The 23765-nt window shown below is 40.8% G+C and overlaps 1 protein-coding gene across 1 annotated transcript in view; it reads left to right on the top strand.

The window, feature by feature from the left end:
* Positions 1-23765, top strand: part of sorcs2 (sortilin-related VPS10 domain containing receptor 2) — a 259444-nt gene that overhangs the window by 197421 nt on the left and 38258 nt on the right. The window contains exons 4-6 of the mRNA XM_070854331.1: positions 10031-10195; positions 16448-16521; positions 22527-22591. Coding sequence (XP_070710432.1) covers positions 10031-10195; positions 16448-16521; positions 22527-22591 — 304 coding nt within the window. The remainder of the gene's footprint in view (positions 1-10030; positions 10196-16447; positions 16522-22526; positions 22592-23765) is intronic.

The raw sequence follows: 23765 nt of genomic DNA on the forward strand, positions 1-23765 counted from the left end.
TCATTGGAAATCAACCTATTCTGTTCTACTCCATCCCAGGATCCAATCGTAAGCTCTAAGTCTAATTTCTCATGTGTTTTGAGCACATGTTCACACATGTCAGTGTGTCCTTGCGCAAGACCCGAAACTCCAGCTTTTAATGAGCAGGCCATCTGTAGCCACTGGTCTTTGAGTGTGTGTAAGCTAGGGAGAAAACTCATCACTCCTCAATCCCTACTGTTCAGTGATGCTTGTATCATTGTGGGGACTGATCAGATCAGAACCTAATAGCCAAATATCAACTCTGTACATTTTCTGAGTTCCCAAAATCATCCATTCCACATGGATTAAGATTATGGGTGCAAAAAGGCTAAAGAAGAGCAGGAGCTGAAGGATTTGTCTGAACATGCAAGAAAGTACCAGAATGCCTAGAGCATGGTTTAGAGGCTCTTGGAAACTTGGTGAGATCACTTTCTGAAGTGTAAATGAAAAAGAGTACTAGAAAAATTGTTCTTGACAGTTTTTTGAGTACTGGACTCTTCTCTTGAGGGGAAACGACTGGCATCCTCAGCTACGAATTTGTGGCTCCATCATGAAAAGTGTACAAAGCCGCACTCAAGTAATAGCCAGTTCAATATGTTTGGAATATAAACCAAGCAGGCCAGCCAATTCTCCCCTGTCCTCTTTGCTTCAGAGAGTTCAAGTACTCAGAGAACAAAGAGACTTTTCCCTGGAAACGTCCTTCACTGAGCAGCTATTTTTAAGGTGGGGAGTGGGGGGGGGTCAGGATTCTCACTTACAGTAGGGCATAATTATTGCTTATAAAGTGAAGATGAAAGGCAGCCAGGCATGTTTGAAACCTTTACAAAAAGGAACTGGCTGCACAGGTACAGACTGCTTTAAGACTTGCTACTTGTCAAGCGCTTCCAGTGAACCCAGTGCCGACTAGTCAATGAAGGACGCCTCTAACCAACTCTAACCTGCAACATCTAGCTTAGCTAATGACTTCTTGAATGTTTGAGATGTGCAAGTAAATCAGATTTTACTTTGAGAGCATTTTTTATATTACTTCAAATGAGGTTATACATTATAATAAGTATAATAAATGAATCCCTTTTGTATTGTCTTTCCTAATATACCCCAGCCATGCAATACCCACTGATTCACTGCTAGCTTCAGATCCCATCTCCTTCTGGTGCAAATAGATTTACATAAAAAAGGTTCAGGGGACAGAACCCTAAAAACCAATGAAACCTGTCTCTATCCAGCTAGACTAGGTAAGTCTATCCATTATGAGTTAGTTATAGGAGGCCTCTTCAATCTTATTAATCAGATAGCTCATTCCATCTGAGGCACATTTACAGTCAGATGTTTCATCAGTGAATACATGTTATGCCGATGCTCAAATTTCGTGTTTACTCTGGCATTATGATATTATTTCCAGTAAGTTTAGAGTTATCATGGGGATGAACAATTGACACTTGAATGGCAGCCATCAGTAACATAGGAACGTCTTTTAGGTGTGAACCTATGTAGTGAGGCTCTTCTCCTTCTCACACACACACAGTTTCTGGCAGGGAGGTACAGTCTTTTTTTTTTTTTTTTTAACTTTATGTAATTAAGTCTAGAATAATTGCTCAGAGGTTCTTCTGTTCCTCTCCTCCCTCTCATTCTCCTCTCCTCTTCTTTACTAGGAATGTAATTAAAAAAGGAGAGAGAGCTTTCCCGAGGTTTGATCATTGTCTCCGTCCTCTAATGGAGAGCTTAGACCCGCCGTCTATCATCGACAGCGAGAGAGGGATACGGGGAGAGAGACTCGGAGGGAGCAGGAAGCGATGTGGGAAGAGCGATGAAGATAGAGAGATCTGTCAATGAGAGGGAGAGCGACGGGGAAAGGAGGGAGACAGCTGAGTCAAACAGAGCATCAAGCGGGCAGAGAAAAGGAAAAGATGTGGAGGAATAGATCAGGGAGGAGAGACAGCGAAGGAGAAAGTGATGCATTATGGGCTGAGGTATATCAAACTGCAAAAGGTTCTCATGTCACAATTTGCAGTAGAGGAGACGCCTGTATCACCTATTGTAACCTACAGTATATGATACCACATTCAAAAGCCACAAAATACCACAAAAATGTCATATAGTTCAGTTATAAGCTATAAATGAGAACAACCTTTGGTGATTTCCATGAAAAATCCTAATGCCATTTGGGGTCAACTTAGACTTAACTATATAAGTGCTCATACATCATTAACTAAGGGGTTCTTACAATAATAGGCCTACCTTAAGTCTGCACCTGTAAATGTTAATAAAAAGTTGTTGGCCCATTGCAAACAGCATCTGCATTGCCAATGTTTGCAGCATCTCCAATGAGCTTTCACACTCAAATATAGATTCATTACGATATTTGGTCAATTTAAACATAGCAGAAAGCTGAAACAGCACATTTGGTCTCCAGATAATGTTTTTAGGGTGAAATCCCAAGGCTGAGTGCAGCATCTGCATTTTCCCGGTGTTATGTAAGGCCCAAGACAATGATATTTACAATTTGGGGTGCAATAATCTGTCTGAAACTTAATTATCCCTGCACTCATTGTCTTTTTAGGGCAGAGTATGTTTTTGTTTGTGTGATGCTCTGGAAACCTCTGCATTTGTTTTAGCCAGCAAATCGAATGCTCTTACTTTTTTTCTTAATTGCCTAAGTTTAAGGTAATCTTTTAAAAAAAATGCGCTCTGCAGCTGGCTGGTGAAGTTATGACCAGTGCATGAAGGGAAAAAAAACACAAAGCGAGAGGAGAGTGTATCTAAGTCCTTGTCAGTCACAATCTCTGCACTTTGGGAGGCTTCAGATGGAGGGAGTAGCTAATAGATAACAGGGCTGAATCTGGGACAGGCAATGACGTACCACACTCTCACACACACTCACACACTCTCACACACTCTCACACACACTCACACACACACACGGACACACACGGACACACACGGACACACATTTAAAACCATTCTTTGTTGTATCTATCCTTGCTGTCAGTCTCAGCATTGCCACACACATTCTCGGTCTGTCTTTTTCTTTCCCCTTCCTCATTTAAAAGATCAAATTTGCTTCATTTGCATGAAATAACACACAAAAACATCCATTCCAAAACTACAGCGGTTATTCACAAAAACATTTTCAAAAAATAAATAAAAACTCATGTTTAAACAGGATCAAGTTTGGGGTAATGTGTAAAAGTTAACCCATGCGTAAAGCATGTGTGTGTGTGTGTGTGTTTGAACACAAAATACACACACATCTTTAGCCAAGATGTGGGATTTGCTGGCGCCAGGCGTGTTGGCCAGTCACCTCCACTGCATCTACAAGCGCAGCAGCTAATATGTATAATGCACGAGGATGCCTCCAGCTAATGCACTTGCACTGTAGCCGATGTGGGCGAAAACGCTCTCAGGCCTCTCATCTCCCTGTACCTGACGCCTGTCGCCCATGTTTGCTTTCCAGACGCGCCATTTCAACCAAACATGTATCATTTCTCACCCTACAGTCTGAGAGGTGTGAGCGCGAGGTGACGAACTTGTGCTGCTGCCGGAGGTGCAGCGCAAGTTCTGCACAATAGAAGGTATTCAGGTCTCAGTTTAGTCTTGAAGTGTTTATTTTATAGATTAAGTGGATAACAGTTCTTGTTTCCACGGCGAACCAACTTGTTTGATGGATTAACTTTATCCAGTGACCTTTTGTTGATACTATTCTCAGTCTGACTTGATTGAAGATATCGACAAAAGGGAAGCTGAACTGGGAACAAGTGGAATTATCTTAGCAGGTGTTTAATAGAAGGAGAGATGAGCAGAAATACCATCATAAATATACCTTCTCCTCCTCGATCTTTGTCAGGGCAACATTTCATGATTGAAGCACATTCTGTCTCAAGTAGAGCTTGAAAGTTCATTCTCGACCTCAGAAACTCTGCATAGTTTGACTGTTCCAGTGCTAGTGTCATTTTAAGTAGAATTCAAAGTGTTTCAAGGCAACATAGAAGTGGTTGGTTGACCAACAGAGAAACCTTCAAAAACAGGTCATACTAAACCAGAATAACAGTCCCTGGGTTTCATTCATTTAAATTTCCCACAAAAAGTCTTTTTCATCCATTTCATTGTGCTGTGGCCCTGATGTACACCATCGTGGCGTGACAACATAAGACAAACTGGATCCCACACTCTGTCCGGGGATTGCAACAACTACATTTTACTGAAGAATAGACAAACCTTTGCTCCGACAAGAATCCCTGTCAGGTGAGGCCTGACTACCTGATAGGGAACCTTGTACTACAAATCCTAACAAAGATCTAACGGGGTATTCAGTAGGTGAGACTCAAGGAAAATGTCGTAGCTTTAGTTGCAAGCTTCTGAGTTAAGTTACAAAGTTGTGACTTAACTCATCAGGAACTATCTGATCAAGGAACAAGCAAAGAATTCTACAAAACCTACCTGACATTTCCAGGTTTCAGTCCTCGGTAGTTTTTTAATTCTCTATCCTATGGCGCACCAGTTGGTACCAGATTCGATACCCAGCCCCAGACAGGGCATGACAACTAAGCGCCCCATCATCAAACAGCTTCTTATGCTCCTCTGCTCTCCCAGGTCTTAATTCCCAACAGACCATGGCTCAATGAGCTGCCGTCACACGGGGCCCTCTATCCCAGTGGAAACCAGAACCCAAGCAATTTACATATGTAATTGAGTGGAAAGCAATTGTGCTGGGAGCCGCTCGCTGCAAGCAGCTGCTGGTATGCATGCATATGTGTGTGTTTATGTGTGTAGACCCAAATGCCAGTGAGAAAGCAAGGATAATTCTGATTCATTTCGAAGTTGGGCCTTATTTTTCTAGTGTTGTCCATCTTCTCAATCAGTTGTGTAAAACAAATATTGTTATTAATTAAAATGGAATCCAGTCTTTTAGAATGTTACCAGTTCTCCTGCTAGGATGCCAAAACATCAACTGTGAAAAAGGTCTATTGGTCTTGAACACTGCTGGAGCCTCCTGCTCCTGAACCCCTCACCCCTTTTCCTTCCAGTTCACCATCCACACCCACTGCCACTCCTGCTGCATCACCTGTGTGCCAATCAGCTGCCAGCCCGTTCAGTCTGCCACTCACCTGTTGCTCATCAGCTCATTAGTCCTCTGTATTTATGCCAGTCAGTTTGTCGAGTTCTTTGCCAGATCGTTGCTTCCTTCGTATCCCGTTCTCTGACTTGTCTCTCTGCCTGGTTGTCTGGATTTATAGTTTTGACCTCTGCACTATTCTCTGCCCTTACCCTTCAGTAATGTCACTGTGTTACCTAACTCCTGCCTCTGTCCAGTGAATCAGTACTGCATCTTCTCAACTGTGACACTACTGCAAAGATCAGGGATCAGGGTGGCACCCCTACAGTCAGGTCCAGGTCGAGAAACATGGCAGTCAGACAGCCATGGGCCGACACCAGGCTATTTGTGACTTGGTGGCTGTTATCATCACTGTGGGAATGACCTAACATTCACCTCATTCTCCTGCATCATCTTTGTGCGCACACGTATGTTCATATTTAATACTCTCCAGGTGTATTTGACAGGCTGCTATATTTGTGTTGAGTGTGTGTGTATCATGTACAAGCTTTCTCCATTCTCCAGACCTGAAGAGCTTTCATCAGCCACGTAAGCTCCGAGCATTAAAACCCTTTCTGCTCAAAGTTGTGACATGCGATGCAGAGATAATGTACACAAGCATTCTTATCCTCCTCCGGCCCGTAGACCTTAATGCTGTTCATACTCTGACTGCACGCCAGCACTCCTCCATAAGCTATTCTAAGCTGCTAAGTAGATTGTGTTGTTTTATAATAGATTATAGGGTTGATACCCTCTGATGTGTGTCAACACAGCAGGACTTTTGCGTCTTCAGCAATCAGCTCCCTCTGTCAGATTGGCTGTGATCGAAAGATTATTGAACATCGCACGGATTCAGCAAAGCCACACTGGTGTTTGAGCCCTTTACAGATTAAAAAGAGGTGTGTTTTGTTTTCTGTAAGTCCCCTTAATGTGTTGCACCCCTCGAGTCTCCAGAGCAGACTCAGGAAGTTTAGAGTCTGCTTTTATCTGCTGCGCACAATAGCAGCACTGTGCTTCCCAAAGCTTGAGTTATTACTCAGAGGAAATCGTTACGGGGGAAGAATGTATCAAAGTCTTTTGATTGTGAAAGATCATAAGTTGTGCTACAGGAGAGGAACTGTAGTGTCTGTCTGCCTTCCCCCATCCTCTTTTTTTGCAGCTTACCCCCCAAAAAGTTCAGTCTTATCTTGTAAGTCGGTGACTCAAGCTCAGTTTTAGCTTTTATGTGAAGATTTAAAGGCACGCTTACAGTTTGACAAGAGTGCCACTTGTTGGTAAGTCATGTAACTGCGTCAGGAGACTGCGAGTCAGTGCATTTCTGCAACCTACTAAGAGCACTGCAAAATTCTTTTTTAGACCTTTCTACTCTATTTTTCAGCATGTTTTTAATGATTTCTGTGACTGAGATCAATAAAGGATCTCACTATTTTCCTGGATTCATCTGGTCAAACTGTTCATAACCTTGGAAGATAAACCAATATTGTAAATCACTTCGGTCCATCCTGTGCTGTATATATTCCCAAGCTGTGGGGTTTGGACCCAAGAGGGGTCTCTGCAACACAAAATTATGTTTCAATCATGTAGTCTGGCCCTTTTTTTGTGTGACATACTGGAGCGTTTCATTGGTGCAGAGACTACACTGTTCTTAGACTAGGTTTGAGTTTTCACACATGTTCACATAACTGTTGTGTAATCATTAGATAAGAACACGTCATAATGACGGGTTTATCAGCCCAAACAAAACAGAAATATGAAGATTCATGGTTGTTACAGGTATAAAAGTCTAAGTTTGTAAATGTTTGCAATGCTGTCTAGGGTCTGTGTGCAGACAGTCCCAGAATGTTCCCACAGAAAAGCTTAGATTTTGTGTTTTCAAATGTTTCTTTGGTTTTACAAGAGAAAAGACGGTTGACTTCCACACCAGTGATAAAGACGAGCACATAGCTGCTCCCCTAAGCTCTTCTATGTGAACCTCTTTCTCATGCATTGGATGAGACAAATCCAAATAAGGCAAACTATGGCTCTGAACTTCATATGTAAAATCAGCAGAGTGACCATTTAAAACTGTCAAGATATATCTTTTTTGTTTTTTTGTGACCATCACATCAACAGTGTGTTCAAAACAAAGCAGGTGAATGGCCATTTGCTTCATTGTTTAAAATTCAGGAACATTCATGAGGACAGCTGTTTCTGGCTGCAATAGGTCTAATAGAGGGTCTAATTTATTTATATGCAGCAAGACAGTCATGGGTTTACTTCTCTGAATGAAATCTCATTATCCATGAGATTAAACATTCACAGATACAGCAAACTCACACATTCATGCAGCATGACAGAAACATGATTGTTTTCCAGGTGCTTCTCGTCTCACTGTACTTTTTCTGTCAGTGTTTGGTAATGCGAAGTGTGTGGGCGGAATGTGTGTGTGTGTGTGTGTCCTGAGGATGTCCAGCTGTCAGAGCTCAACTAGGTTAAACTGAGTGATGTCCTTTAAATAGAGACATCCTGGCAGAGGCAGGCTGACCTGATTGATGGTCCGGTCCTACAGAGACATGAAGGGAGACCACAGTGCTTTAAATGAAGGAATTTCTCAATGGTTCATATAGTAGAAGCCAAAGATTTAGCTATTTTTTACATGAAAATAGTTGCTGCTTGCCTTATCATAATTCAGTTATGACCAGCAGCAATGTGAAGGGTAGAAAAAAGCAGGATTGTGACTGGAAAGGTGTTTGTTGAATCCCTAAATCCAACACAGAGCAAAAACTCTCAAGGTGCCCTTGAGCAAGGCACTGAAGTGGGAGTTTTCTAGCAGCCAGCACACTCGGCAGCTTCCAGGTGCAAATACCCGGTGCCCAGTCAACATTCCTAAAATAAATAAAAGGAAAGACTTTTATGTTAAGAGAAATAATACGATCCTCTGTGCCTCTTCTCTCCTGCTCTTCTGGCCTCACCACTCCACCACTCATCCTTGTAGGCTTCCTCTGACAGCCAAACAAACGCTGGGCCTTTAATTGACCATGCTGCTCAGAGAAGTGTGTTGAGAACGAGCAGGAGTTACACACACACACACACACACACACACACACACACACACATACAGCTCTCAAGTAGTGCAACCAGCAAGATGTGAGGCATGCTAGGCTGGCAGCCTAACTGCAGTCATGATGAGAATACTGAAAAGGGTTTGTGTGTGGGCATGCATTCTTACTTACTGGCCAGTGCGCCTCACTTTATACACATTTGTTTTATTTATCGAATAGAATTATGAACCGACTCAGCCCCAGAGTTCAATGTGTGGCCGGTGTCAAGCTGATCAGTGAGAGAAAAAAGGCTGAGAAAAGAGAAATCAAAGATGAAAACAATAAGATGGAATGATGGAATGTAATGCTCGTTCATTCTCTCACATTATGTTCAACACTGATGACGACAAATGAATAGATTTAATTTGATTCAAGTAGTAATCTGCTTTTAATTGCCTGTTCTACTGTGACTTAACCATTGTAATTAAAAATGATAACATTATAAAGACCAGACCACATACACAAATATAATTATATATATATATATATATAATTAACTATATAAATATATCACATTTCTAGCTTTTTCTAGAGCTGTGGTGCCTCCCACTAACCCTTTGCATCGATGATAAATCTAGTGTGTCCTTATGTTTAATTTGTGGTCAATGGATGAAGCATTGTTTGAAGACGAATTGATTTTGAGACAGGACCCGTCTACAGCTTAGGATCACCGTTATTGCACAGCTCAATGAGTTCAGTACCGTTACACATTCACCACCTGCAGTTTTTTAACTCTCAGTTTTTTAAAGAGCAGCAGGCCTTTCATTCATTCAGGCAGTTGCGTGTCAGGTCTCTCACCTATTGGTCTATTTGACGTGCAATATAACCTGTATATGCATTTTAAGACACCGTGTTCTACAGTTATGAGGATCCATTCATCATAGGAAAAAAACAGCTTGAAGTGATGCCTGTCTCCTGGATTCCCCCATCCAGTGGCTATTTCACCCTTGAAAATAAATTGCAAATAAAAAAAAAGGAGTTGGAGTCAAAATAAGAAGAAATCATAAACACTTGTTTGATAAAGTCTATCACGTCTTATAAATAGTGTAAGGCAGCATGTGGATTTATTTGTGTGCCTGCTAAACAACCATAATTAATGTTTTAAATAATCATCACATGCTGCACTTTCCTTTCCTATCGCACACATTCTGTCTCTTTAAAGCTCGGCGTCCATTAATCTAAAACCTGGCAACAGAACAAAACAGATGTTTAGAAAGAACACAGCTGTCAGCCAATGAGTTTCATTATTTGGTTGACTGAAGAAACAGTTGTAAAGGTTACTATACTATAACTAATACTTGCTGCGAGGAACAGGTGGAAACAGAGCCAACACCTAAAAGCACTCATTGGACAGTTTCCCACCTCTCACGACCCCCTCTTGAATGTGAGTGGTTCATTAGTTCCTATCGATCACCCCTATTGGTAGCCTTATTTGTGGGTGTCCGGGACATAATTGTGATTGGTGGGTTGGCAAGTCCTGGTGTGCACTGTGTTTAATGCCTTCACTTTATGAGCTATAAAACTCTGAATAGATAATCAATACAGTGTCACCTCAGTCTAAGCAGCACGTAAGGTTGATGGAAAGTTCTTACGGCCCAGAGAACGGCCTTGAATAAATGTGCGTGGCCATGCATGCATTTATATTCATCAGTTTTCCAGTGCGAGCGGGAATTAATATGCACGAGTATTGATATGAGGAGGATAGCCTCCCCGATAGCGTCTTCCACAAACTGCTGACTGAACAAAGAATATGTCGTAGGACATTACCCTTTGAGCCTCTGACCTCTGACCTCTGTTTTTCTCTCCCTTCCTCCTCCTCGGCCTGTCTCTCTTCCAGGTGGTGCTGGTGGGTTCCTCCATAAATGAGAGGGATCAGATGCTCTTCATCAGCACCGACGAAGGTTCCTCCTTCCAGCGACAGTCCATCTCCTTCACCCCAGACACGCTCATCTTCCACCCCAAGGAAGAAGACAAACTCCTGGCCTACTGCAAGGAGGGCAGGGTGGGTATCCCAGCGCCGCAGAAACATGAAAACAAATAGCTGATTCTGTAGCTGAGAGAGCGAACGAGAAGACGGTAAGCGGTGTTACACCAGCAAGACATCGCCGCTGTCAGTGCAGCAATGCATTAAATTTCAATTTTCACACGCACCAGCAGAACACGAACCTCAGAGGAAACTTGATGTGTGATTTACCATTGAACAATCCAGCTGTAGGGCAAATCTTATGCAAGTGCTTATCCACATCCAAACCCACACATACGCACACACTCTTTGATATTACGTTTCATATTGAAGACATGTTGCAATCTCAGTTGGCTGTCCGTAGGAACTTCTTTGAAATATTTTGATAAAAAAGGGGAAAAAAAGTTTGGATTTAGATGCAACAAATACACTTTGTAAGGCCGTTTGGATTCACTTTTTCTACCTTCACTCAACAATAATATTTCAGATGATCGTAAAGGATCATTTTGGGTCTGCTAGAATTTGGAGCTTATTCCACTACACACTACGCTAACATTGTATTTACCAATGTAATTGCTGGCATTTGGGGACATGTCAACGTAGAACAGTCTGATGGGGAAGAAACACCAGCAGTCAGATGAAAAGTTTAGCTATATTATATACACCACTTTATTTTGAAGCAAAACCACAAGAGTGCTCCTGAATTAGAGAGACTAACTGGCGAGTACAGCTGAACCATAAAGGTCTGTAACACTGGTGCAGTCTATGTCATATGCAGGTAAACGCATAGACTGTATAAAAGAAGTAGATGTAGCCACCGTGACGTCATCCACTGATTCTGAAGCCTCACGTTTTGGCTTTTTAGGCATCGCCATGTTATCTATTTGTCTATGTCACGCTAAATGGGACCATAATTTAGAAAATAAACATCATGATGTATTCAGAAAGACTTGAAACTAGCGACTGAGACCTTAAACTCATTAGGAAAGAAATAAGTCATCAAGTAAGAAGTATCAAGTGAGAAAAGTGATTTTCTCATGGACGTCCATACATTCAGACGTCCTTTTGCAACCAGGAGAAGTCATTAGGAAAAAATGCAGACGCTTCCTCATTGGCTTTACTTTTCAGACCTACTTCCACTTTTTTTAATGCATTCTTTGGATATACGCTGTATACCCACTAAGAAAGCCCCAGTGTATGCTCTATAGTTAAGAATATGCATGCATAAGAAACAATCTAATTTTATCTCCATACCCAATTTACCCATTGCGAATGCGTAGGGCTCCACAAATTTCGTGTTAAAACGGGTGGCAGTGTTTACAATCTGAGAGGATGGAGCAGAGCTATCTCTCTGTGTATGAAAAAAAACACCATGAGAGTGAATTGTGACAAACAAGTGAAACATGTTTGATGTCAGTAACAGTAAGTTAATGTGCAGCTTGCAGCGCATCTCTCTGGTCTGTCTATTAGCCTAGCTGGGCAGTGCATCGCTCGGTTTGTGTGTATCCTGCCGGCTTGTTCTGGGACTTGAAAGTGCGAGTGAAATACGACTATTTATTACATTTGCGTTTCCAGCAGCAGCCTCCGTGGAGACCAGTCCAGACAGAATGTGGGTGTGAAGGCACTCCTCATTTATGCACATGAATTTAAAACAAGACAATGATTATCTAGTCTCTCAGTCAACAACTCTAGACTACTGCAAGACTGGAAGCAATGGACTGACTCTGACTATTGATTGAATATTGAACTTAAAGTGTTGATTAGCTGGGCATACTGGGCAAAATTGATGCACATCTGTCAGTAAATAATCTCCATCAAATTCAGTCAAGCCACAGTATGAATAGTATTTAAAACCACAGTATATCATATTTATCACAAAATACCCACTACAATAATCTAGACAACACCACAGGTCTGCAAACTCTGATTGATATTTACAGTGGACAGTTTAGGTAATAATTTTAGCCCTGCTTTCTCTTCCTTTTCAGTTTGGCTAATCTCTGGATTTGTTTAGGCCTATGCAAGTTTATTGTTATAGCACCTCTGAACAACAGCGCCATTCAAGGTGCTGTACATTACACATAAAAATGCATTAAGACACATTAACACCACAAATAAATAGAATTTTCCTGTCAAACTGCTTTTTGGGGATGTCGCCATGTTTCCCAATGTTAGTTTCACTGATGAAAATGGTGGATGAAACTGTGAAAATAAGAACCAAATTTTAATAAACTGAAAGAATCCCCTGCATAACCATATTGTAAACTTTAACTGTACTATCACAGTTAGCTATCAACAACAAAAAGTACCTTTCTGCATTGAAGCTATTTCAGATCATGAAACATTTAGCCTGCTGTTACATAAAATCATAAAACAAATATGCTCATTCTGTTGTGGTGTACTTTGAATAGCATTGTTTAGCATTTGGTCATGCTGCAATGCTCCTGACTAGTATCTACACTGTTGCCCATAAAGTTGGAATAATTGTTCAATACCCCCAATCTTGTTAAAGCCTGAATACACAGTTTACAAAGGTTAATTGTGGTTTAAGTTGTGATACTGTGATATGTTTGGAGGAGTTTGATCAATAAAGTTGAGAAGATATACACTTTATTTATCAAGAATAAATCACATTGTCACAATCATTTCATGAGAAGAGGTCAAAACATTTTATTCCAACTTTACGGGCAACAGTGAATAAGTTGCTTGCAAAATGTTACATGATTTTGAGTAGCTAGCAAGGACCGCTGTAGCTATGCTACTTTAACACTAGTGGGAAATGTAGTTAAACTAGTAGCACTGCTGCTGTACGTGTAGTGTCAACACTGGCTAAAGGTTCTACTGAATGTTTTGTCTGTAGCAAACAGACAAGTAAAAGCAGCTTGTAATCATTTTCAATTCAGGTGAATTCCTCACTTTGGTGTTTTGACATTCCACTATGAAAAGTTGTCAGTGTTAATATGAGTGTTACAACTGGCTTATGTTGTGAGGTTGGAGTCTCAGGTGGTGGTTAATGAGAGCACATCCACATTTGTAGAGCAGATAATAGCTCTGGTGCATGGCTCTCCATGTCACACACTGCTGTTTTCCATCCCGCTCTCTCTGTCACAACATGGAGTTAATAGCTTCCTTAGTACAATACATGCCAACTGAGATATTACACTGCTGTCATATGCATTACTTATGTCTTATTGCCGGAAGGCATTGAGTTGATTCAGTTTATGAGACCTACAAAACTCTACAGCACCACAGAAGAAGAGCCGCAAGATGAAAAAAAAAAAAAAAAGTAACTGCAAACAACACTTGTGGGCGTGGAGGTCCAGACACAAGTGCACACCGGCTCATTATAAGGGGCCACAACATTTGGTAACCACTGTTTCAAAGCACACAGGTTCCACCGTTTCTGCCAATGGCAAGTAATGGACGGATCAATTCAAACGTTTTTCTCTGCTTCAGGAAAAAGAAATACACCAGGGAGGGAGAGTCAGCAACACGGCTTATAGGAAATGTCATCTTAATTTTGAGAGATGCTAACGTTAACAAGACTACTGGTGTGCAACAGAGGCAACTAATTATCTCCAGCACTATCTCATTTGTTTATGGCGGTCACACAAAGGTAGCCCAATCAATTTAGAAATGAAATACTGATTTGTTTAATGCTGATTTGTTTAACTCTGGGACTAAATACTGTAAACAGATGCTCATACAGACATTTTATATGTCAAGAATGATGTATTTGTCATTATAATGTTAAAAGTATAATATTAGAACAAGCACATGTTGCTCATGTTAAACCATATACAATAGATCGTCATTAGCATACAGGAACACGTGTTTATTCCTTCTCCGAGACAGCCACTTTGATTATCCAATAATGAACTGAAATTGTTGAATTACTCCTTCTGACAGCTTATTCATAGCTATTTATCTACATATAATACATGTTGCTCATTTGTCGAACCTTCAGCCATCAATGTTATCACTATGACCAACCATCCATAGTCTTGACATTGGGTTCAAGGTTCAAATCGCATACCTGCCAAATTCGAGTGCCAAACACTGCACCCCCATGCTGCCCACATCACTGCGATCATGTTGTCCTCATATATTATATAATATATATCAAGGATAAATACCACCAAACAAGCATTGTGTTTCTTATAGCAAGAAAACATTGTCTTATTTATCGAATGTTGATGAATTTTTGCAATTTTGATAATTGTTGCAGCTTGTCATTATGATGTTGTGGAAAAGGCCCCAATGTAATGTATATGTGTGGATGTATAGATTATAGTTTTCGGCTACAGTGCTGTCAGGTTCCTGTTCTGTTCCATGTGGTGCCTCACGTTCGGCAGGGAAGGCGCGTCACCTGCGTGGTTGCGTGAGTGACGTCACACAGTCGTTAGCAGCGTGGCGGAGTTATGCTAGGTCGAGGACAAAGTCTGGAAAGAAATCCCTGTTTTTTGTTTGTTTGTGCGTAAATGAAAACGTGAGTATGCGCCCAGGTTACATGTACGATATTGTGGTCGTCCGCATGCGATGCTATGTCTTTGAGTGAATGTAAAGGAGTAACGTTTATTTCGCCGTTGTAAATTGAGTGTGAAGTTGCTGCTGCTGCTGCTCTACGCGCAGTCGATAGTTCGGACTTTCACAATAAGAGCATGTTCATATTTCAATAGGGAGAGTATTTTAATTTGTAACATAAGAGGAAGTGCTATGCTACGAGAAGCACCGGGATTGTAGCGTCTGATTGCGTCTGCTGTGTGTATGTATTTAGATGTGATTGTATTGAGAATATATTGTTCATTCTCTTTTCCTATAGAAACAACAACAACAACACAACCATAAGAGTTATAAGGGAAAATAAACAAACCCTCAACCAATCCACTGCATCCTTTATTCTTATATTCTGGAGTACAAGGCCTCAAGTGATAATCACCGAACCAGTGACTAAACCAAGTTCTACATATTATCTCCACTATTGCTTCAGTATTTCTATGGGGTTTGTTATATTTAGATTCCTCCAGCTTATTCTGTTGTTATTGTAGAAAAGAATAGAAAACCAATCGAATAACAAAAGTTTTTTTTCTAATGACAAAAACAATCTTATCACAAAGACCATGTTTATAAAATTCCATCCAAAAGCTTTGTTGTGTCTCAACTCTCATTTTGTTCCTTTGTTGTTTTCTGTCACTCCCTAACATGGACCACCAAATTAGAGATGAAACACCACAAAAATACTAATAAAAATCATTTTTCTTTTCAGTATTTTTTTAAGGCAAATCAAATAATGAATGGAGCGATGCCACTCAGCAGTCATTACAACTCTTCATACAAAGTCATTTCTGCACTCTCAAACACACACACACACACGCTCCCTAATTGAAAATAGTGCTGTAAAGCAGGAATGGAGCTAGAGACATAGAGGCGGGACATCGGGTCCAATAGTTCATAAGTTTGAGTCAGCTCAACTCCTCCTCAACTTTAATAATTTACACGTAATTAAACAAGAAATTCAATTAGGTTTTAATCTGTTCCATATGGCCAGGCCGCAGTTGGAAGCGAGGAATCCATTCTAACAGAACAAAAAAATCATTTAGCTCGACGGCGACGGAAGGGACGCATAGTGGCACATGTAAATTAAAAAGGTGTGTGAGGTCAGGGGCAGATTTCTATCAAGGTCGGCCACAGCTTTTTTATTTCACGGCTAGAAATGTGCATCTGGGATGAGTGTGATCATTGATGACTAATATTTCCCGCTGACCCTGAGCAAGAAAGGTTGTTATGAGCAGTGCGTGGACAGGATGTGCTGCCTTGACAGAGCATTGAGAGAGCGCCGTCTCATAAAGGCGTGTGTACGTGTTTTGTATGGTAGTGAAATCCTTTTTGTCAGTTTCAATGTGCTTTGTAGACACCAAGGATACCTTTGCGGGTAGGCAGATTTTCATTATGGGTGCGATCAATGACCGTACAAGCTCAGGCAACACACACACACAACAATAAACACACTGCTCATAAAATATTAGGGATGCTCAAACACACACACACACACACACACCAAACTTGCTATGATTAATTATTAATGGAGCTCAGTCTTAACTTGGTGAACTGTGAAATTCAGTAGCATGATTGGATGAATTATTTTTTTTCCAAACAGACACTTGATTTATCCTCCACCGTAAACGATACAGCTGCTAATAGGGCTCGTGCTCGGCTTTAGAACTAAATGCTACATGCTTTGAGTGTGTTTGTCTGTCTAATTGTGGTCTTCTCTGTGTTTTCTGTGTCCAGCTCTTTGCCTCCACAGACCTGGGCCGCAAGTGGACTTTGCTCCAGGAGCGCGTGACCAAAGACAGAATCTTCTGGTCAGTTCACCTTCACTTTCTCGTTATTGAAGTGTCTCAGTTGAAAAGATGATACACAACGAGTCATCCTTGTGTGACATGCCGTGGTTCTTGCGACACAGACATGAGGCATAGTTTTGTAAGAATAAGACATGAAATAGATGAATGCATTATGAAAGGCACAAGGACTTCCTTAAGTGAAAACTTTCTGTGGCTCAGTAAAACTCTTATTCAGTGGGTCTGTTATGCAAAAGGCCTTCATAGCTATAAAAAATAGGTGAAATGTAATCTGTTGAGCTTCTAAAGCAACAGCACAGCATTTAAAAAGTGACGGGAAGATGAAAATCAATGTCGTGTGGAGTATGAAGCTGGAGTCTGGCCACATTTAGCCCTGCTAACCAAGACTGAACAGAAGAAGCAGCACCTCTCCAATGGGACAAAAATGTGTGAGCAATTTGTGATTTCATCCACCGTCACTGTAATTTAACCCTTGTGTGGTGTTCGGGTTTGTGGACCCTATTTCATCCGTTTTTATGTTCTTAACAAAAGAAAAATGATACGATTAATCATTTTTTCAAACTCAGACTCATCAATATGAGAGTTTGAAAAAATAAATGAAAAAATAATGAATCGTATCATTTTGCTCTTGGTAAAAAAATGAAAACGGGTCCCACAGACCTGAACACACAAGGGTTAATGAAGAGAATAAAGGGAAACTTCACACAGTATAACCTAACTGTGGACAACACACTCTGTACATTTATAGATATAAATACTTTAGCAGCGTTACTGCTTTAACCAAAGACGTTTTTGTGCTCTTAGTCTTGTTTTACACATCTGGCTATGTATGGAGAAAAAAAACTAAATGAATTGTATAAAGATGACAACTTTAGAGTTATTGGTAGGTCTGTTTTTTTAGCTTTGAGCCACTTCCCCCCTGCCTGCTTAAAGTCTTTATGCTAAGCTAAGCTACGCTAACTGAATCCTGCTATAGACCTCATGCATACTGTATTTCCAAGAATGCTGGATCACCTTAGATATGATTATCATCACAGAGTAGTCTACCAACAGTAATATTGAGTAAAACAATATTACAGACACATATTGTGTATTCATACCGTTCAACGGTTGAATATTGGTACATGGTAAATATTTGGAAATATGGTAATACCAACACTGTGTAGGAGTTTCAGTTTCTTTTATTAATTAATATATTTTACAATTCATTTCTTGACTCATTATTTCTAAATCATTTTGACTACATTTCTGTTAACCATAAATTTGATCTCCCGCAGGTTAATAGGTTTATTATTTGACTATATCTTGATTCCATTTTGCCATCACTTACACAATATAGCTCAAACAATAAAAATCTACAGCAGTTATATGCTAGATAGTAATAAATCAGTTTTATGTTTATCGTAACACAGAAAACTTTCACTCCGGTTTTTCTTAGATTAGAAATTTGAATTGGATTTTGTGAGCACTGGAGTTTATGCAGCAGAACCTTTCCGGTGATGGCTCTCTTGATAGTCTTGTCGTTACAGTGACAGAGAAAGTACAGGTATATGGCTATAGCTTCTCCCTTCACATGTAATATTTCACAGGTTGAGAGCTCTCTTTTCCAGTGCTCATTCCCTCCCTCTTTATCTCCGTTTCTTTTTAACTTCTTACTCTGGTATTCAAACTTGTTCCTTCTTCCTCCTTCGTTATTGTAAAATGATGCATGCAGATGTGCTGCATTTAGATACAATTGACCACATTCTTTCTCATCTCCTGAAGGTCATAAAGGCAGTGCGGGCTCCCGTTAGTTTGTTTTCCCTCACTGCAGATAGCAAATGAGCTGGTTTGCACACCCAGACACCTCTGATTTATACCACCAACTCCAACGCACAAATCATCCACACTGTGCACTGAAAAAATGAGAGTGTGGGGGAGAGAGAGAGAGAGAGAGGGAGAGCTAGAGAGGGAGAGAAACAGCACCTTACCTTAGGCTAAAGTTACATGCTCAAGATCAGACTCTGAATGGATCTGAACGTGCACCCCAGACCTTGACCCCTGTAATGAAGACTGTTAGTCCATCTGAAGTAAAATCAAGGTTTAAAGTCACAGCGAAACAAATGTTTCAGCAGATTTATCTTCAACAATGTGACATATTTCTGAGAGAAATAGAACACGTGTAGTTTTGCCTGTTTAGATTTAGTAACGAGAAGGATTCTCATCAAATCTGACGGATGTGATTGGATCACTCAGAAGTGGGCATGGTTTAGCGAATGCGGTGCCATGAGGAGCCGTAGGGTATTTCTCATCCTCCCACCTCCCTAGCCTGCGGTGTTAGATCAGGGGGAGGCCGATAAGGGTTACATGAATAAATTAGACCTCGGCCACATTCTTTGGAAACGTGAACAAAGTTTCTGCCGACTGAAATCCAAATATTCACCTCCTATGGCGGTTTTACAGGACGATAAAAAAAACACAGAGAAGGATTTAAAAGATTCTCCAAACTGACACATGCTCAGCATGTACAAGAGATAAGCAAACAATCTAGACAAGGACACAGGACTGTAGCTTGTTGTTTATTTCACTGTGTCTTTGAAAGAATAGTTGAACATTTGGGGAAAATTGCTTATTTGCATCCTTTGAATAACTGAGATGAGAAAGTTAGCGTCCAAACTAGAGCCAGGATATGGTTAGCCTAGCTTAGCATCAAATCCAAAATGAAAAAATATACCCTTCTATCTTTAAAATTCCCACATTCTGTCTTGTGTCTTATATATCGCAGACATACAAACATACCATACATATTGCTGTGGTTTTTTTCCGCCCCAGGTAAAAGTGTCTGCACACGATCCTGTGCATTCATGTGCTGTAAATGTGTGGTACTCAGAGTAGACAGAATTAGCCAGTCGTTGGCTCTGGCCTTGCCTGTGGCGTAACAGTCATAAAAGCAACAAGAGAACAGAAGTCTAGCAGCCAGCTCTCGTAAATCACATTAAAAACATCCCATTAAAACCAATCTGCTGTTGGGGTGGTCTGGCCAAATGTGGTCCCGTAGACCTTGTTTTTTGTGATCCGGGGCTGTAAAGTTTGTGTTTGTCACCCCGAATGAAAAGAAACAGCAGCTTTTGGAATTGAACTGGCATCTCACAGGATGACAACTGACAACTAAAGCAAACATCGGAGGATAGGCGATAAAAATGAAATGCTGCGGATAAAGGCGGATGGCAGTGAAACCAGAGAGCTGGCATGAAACGATGTTTTTGCAGCATCTTGCGCTTCCTCCTTCTTTACTTCTAAATCAATTCCCTTTTTTCTTTGTGTATGAAGCCCCCTATTTCACTATCAGTCATGTCTAGCACCCTTTTCGCTTCCTGTCCTTCACTTCCAGCCCTCTCAGTCTGTCTGCTTTAACTTCCCTGACCAAAGGAGAAGGAAATCCCACACACTTAGACGGTAATGAAGGTCTAACTAGACCAAAACGCTGGTGAAATGAATAAATGATGTATTGCCTGTGCAGAGTGTGCTTTCACCTTCAATCTCAGGCATTTGCATTTCCAGCAGGCAGCTTTTATCCACAGCAGCCTGCACTGACTGAGAGCTGAGAGGTTCAAGGACACTTGGACTCGTTGAAGTTATTTTCCAGTTCTTTTTTTTTTTTTCTTCTTTCTCTTCCTCTTTCCTCAATCAACCACATCTCCAGTTTTTGACTGGACTCTTGTGGCGACCTCTTGTGGTCATTCAAACAATTGCATTACCCAATCACCACTCACATAGCCGTCATCAGTGGTAGCTGGTCAACTTACTAACCACTTGCCTCACTGATTGGAACAATACTGCTCTAAAAACAGTACCAGACCAGTCCAAATGTAACAGCAAACTAAGGAATCTGACAAAGCTTAAACTTGCTTCAAATTAAAAGGTAAAAACAAAGTAAGTGGACCTTTGAGTTAAGATTACTTTTTCTTAAATCTGCTTCCAAAGGGATATCATGAGTTAAGAAGAAACAAAGTACATTTACTGTTTTGTGGTTCTGAGACTTTTCCTGATTACTGTGTCTCCATTTTGGAAAACTTTGTCCTTTCCTTCCAATAAGAGTATAAGTATGGTGCTTTATATCACTACCAGCTTTAGGCAGTAGTCACTGTAGAGATGTCAGATAGTTGTGGCGGCCAAGATGTGAGTATCTCCAAGATGTCATCTTCCCAAGAATCTCTGTTGTGATATTAAGCTGGGGAAAAGTTGGCTTAACTAGACTTAACTAGAAAACACTTTCACTATCAATAATTTTGACTGCAGGGTGATGACACGGGGCCCAGGAGAGCTGAAACAATTAGTCAAGGAGATCAACACACGAAATAATCAGCATCTATTTTGCTAATCGATTGATCGTATCCATCCTTTTTCATGCCAAAATACCAAACATCCTCTGGTTCTTCTCACTCTGAGGGCTTCGTCTTCAACAAGCAAACAATCGATTCATCCAAAAGGGAGAGCTGCCCGGTGGAATTAGATTTATAGAAACAATCGTGGAGATGATCTGGATTTACCTCAGTGTCATCAGCAGCATTGAAAATGACAGTTGTAAAATAAAAGATAAAGCAGACTAGCTACATTTTTACTGCCGTCGTTACCTGTGAAGGTGGCTTCACTTAGATCTCTTGATTTTTAGAGATCAGAAGGCAAAGTGCTCATACAGACCACTTGAAGGAGACCGAACCATCGTTCACGAGTAACAGATCCCGTCGCGCTTCCTGAGATCCATCTTCTCTCCCTCATCTCCTCCCTCCCTCCCCCGTCCCTCTAAGGCCTGCTAATTGCTCATAAAGTCTCTTTACAGGCAAAGTAACGAGGTTCTAAATCTGCACTCTATCTTTACTGGGCAGGAGAAATTTCACAGACTGCACTACACAGTCCTAATCAGATGAACTGCTTAGTTTACTGCTCACTGAAGGACACACAGAGCGAGTGTACCGTACTGCATGTCAGTGTTCTTCTAAGAAGGGTGTAACATTTTGGAGGCTTTAAGCACGTCAGGCAAGGCTGAGTATGTCTGAGTGCACAATCCAGGAAGAGCTGAGCTGTGCATATTTACTGAGGTATCTGTGTAATCAAAGGGGGCCAAAGAATGTGGATTTATATTCATCCTCTGTAATCACTGTTCATTTCAGTCCAACGTTCAGTTTGAAATATTTTATGTATCGTGTAAATACGCCTGTAATTCAAGATTTAAAACAAATCTGCTTTGACAGTAAGAGTAGGACAGTAAGAGTAGATGTAGCTCTGCCCTCTGTTAGGATGCCGGAGCAACAAATAAATGATCCCAGTCCGCTGGAAAAGAACTGCATTTCCTTAAGTAAGCTACGGTTTGAGAGAGCAGAGGAATGACATGCAGCATAATAGTCAGCCAGGGGTCAAACTGAGGACGTGCTGCTCAGGGTATTCTACCAGGTCTGCTACCAGGTCACCCTCTGAGAGTCTCACATTAAATATAGACCTGTGTCTCCAGGTAAGAACGTTGATCTTCGTCCTTGAACGATGGCTTTTTTTTTTAACCCTTCTTTGTACAATATAATACAATAAAACTAATAAATAATATAATTTAAAAACTATGGTTCAGGTTAGTGTTGGGTAACTGAAGAACTTGGTTATGGTATGGGAGATTGTGGTTAATGTTAATTGCAGGATGATAACCCCGGTCTCTTAATTGAAAGTCTGCTCGGCCATTAACCAGCCCAACCTCCACATCCTCCTACATAAAGGACGCACCGCTTCCTGCTTGGCTTCTTAATGTTGGTATTGGGCATAAATCCTGAGATGCTGAATTGTCCAATGAAAATATAATTCCTTGCAAAACTGTACCGAAAATGAGATCAATAACGTTTAACATTTCAACACAGATTTACGTTTTTGTGACTGTAACGTACCTAATCTAAGAAGAAAGTTGCTGTTATGTGGTTTTACATCTAATTTCTGATGAATGTAATCTCCCTGATCATAATTTTGACATATGCGTCGCCTCGTTCCAGGTCAGTATCTGGTGTGGATGTGGACCCCGATCTGGTGCACATGGAAATGCAAGACACGAGTGGAGGTACAGTGATGTTCCATCTTCTCATTTACCATTTATATATTCACCCATGATACTGTGGGACCAGTCGCACCATAATAACAGTAACATTTCAAACTGAAATGTGTTCATTTCTAATGGAATTGCCATGATTGCTGTGGATTTGCTCACAGAGGCAAACTAAATGTGTGAGTTCAGCTTTGGTTAACTATGTCACATTACATCACCATTCCTGTGCTGAACCCACCCACATCCTACCTCCGTCATGGATGTAATGGAACCTGTACATAGTCATTCCATGTTTATTCCAGCATCTTTGCACTCTTTGTCATAGACTTTTACATCTACACTTATATATATAGTCATACATTTGCATTGTACACAGACTTTAAATGTTTTGCTTGAATTAAATGTGCGATTACTTTGCTCAGCTTTGTTGTTCCTGTCTCCCCTTTTTGTCTGTTTATGTGTAATTACACGAGAGCAGTGGAAAAACCAAAGTCAGACTCCTTCTATGTGCTCACAAACTTGGCAAATATATGCAAATGTGCTTCTGTTCGCTGGCTTTACATGCAGTCAACATTTGCTTTGCGTTCAGCGTGAGCACACCTTGGCCCTGAGCTGTCATCCTCTTTGTAGCATTTACATTTCACTTGCATCATCTTCAAATGTGTTTTTACATTTGTAGATAAATAACAGCACAGTAAATCACTTACTCTGTTATCAGAGATCTAATCTGTTTGTATCAGAACTCACAGAACTTTCCAGACATTTGGTTTGAATCACTTCTCTACGGTGCCAGTTCCAATGATCCATTACTCAACCCCAATAATCCAATGTCCCTCTGGACTGAAACCCCATTATCATGCACTAAATCTCGTAAAAATGTATTTTATGACAGTAAACACCCACCAATTTAGCCCCATGGAGAGGGCTGGCCATCACTGAGCGCACAACTGCGAGGGAGGGGGAGGATTTTTGGAGCAATGACCGCTTGCTTTTGGGATGTTTGGAACATTTTTCGGACTATTGGGGGTTTGGAATAATGGGCCATTGGGTCCACGGGCAGCCCCCCCCCTCTTCTTTACAAGGTTTACTGAGTTGGAGAATTCTGATGTACTCTCTCCCCATGATGGCAGCACTAGTCTGCATAGCCTGCAGTGTCAGTGCAAGTAATAGAAGAGATGAATGATTGACC

This window comes from Pempheris klunzingeri, chromosome 23 (genome assembly GCF_042242105.1).
Source record: "Pempheris klunzingeri isolate RE-2024b chromosome 23, fPemKlu1.hap1, whole genome shotgun sequence".
NCBI classification, from domain to species: domain Eukaryota; kingdom Metazoa; phylum Chordata; class Actinopteri; order Acropomatiformes; family Pempheridae; genus Pempheris; species Pempheris klunzingeri.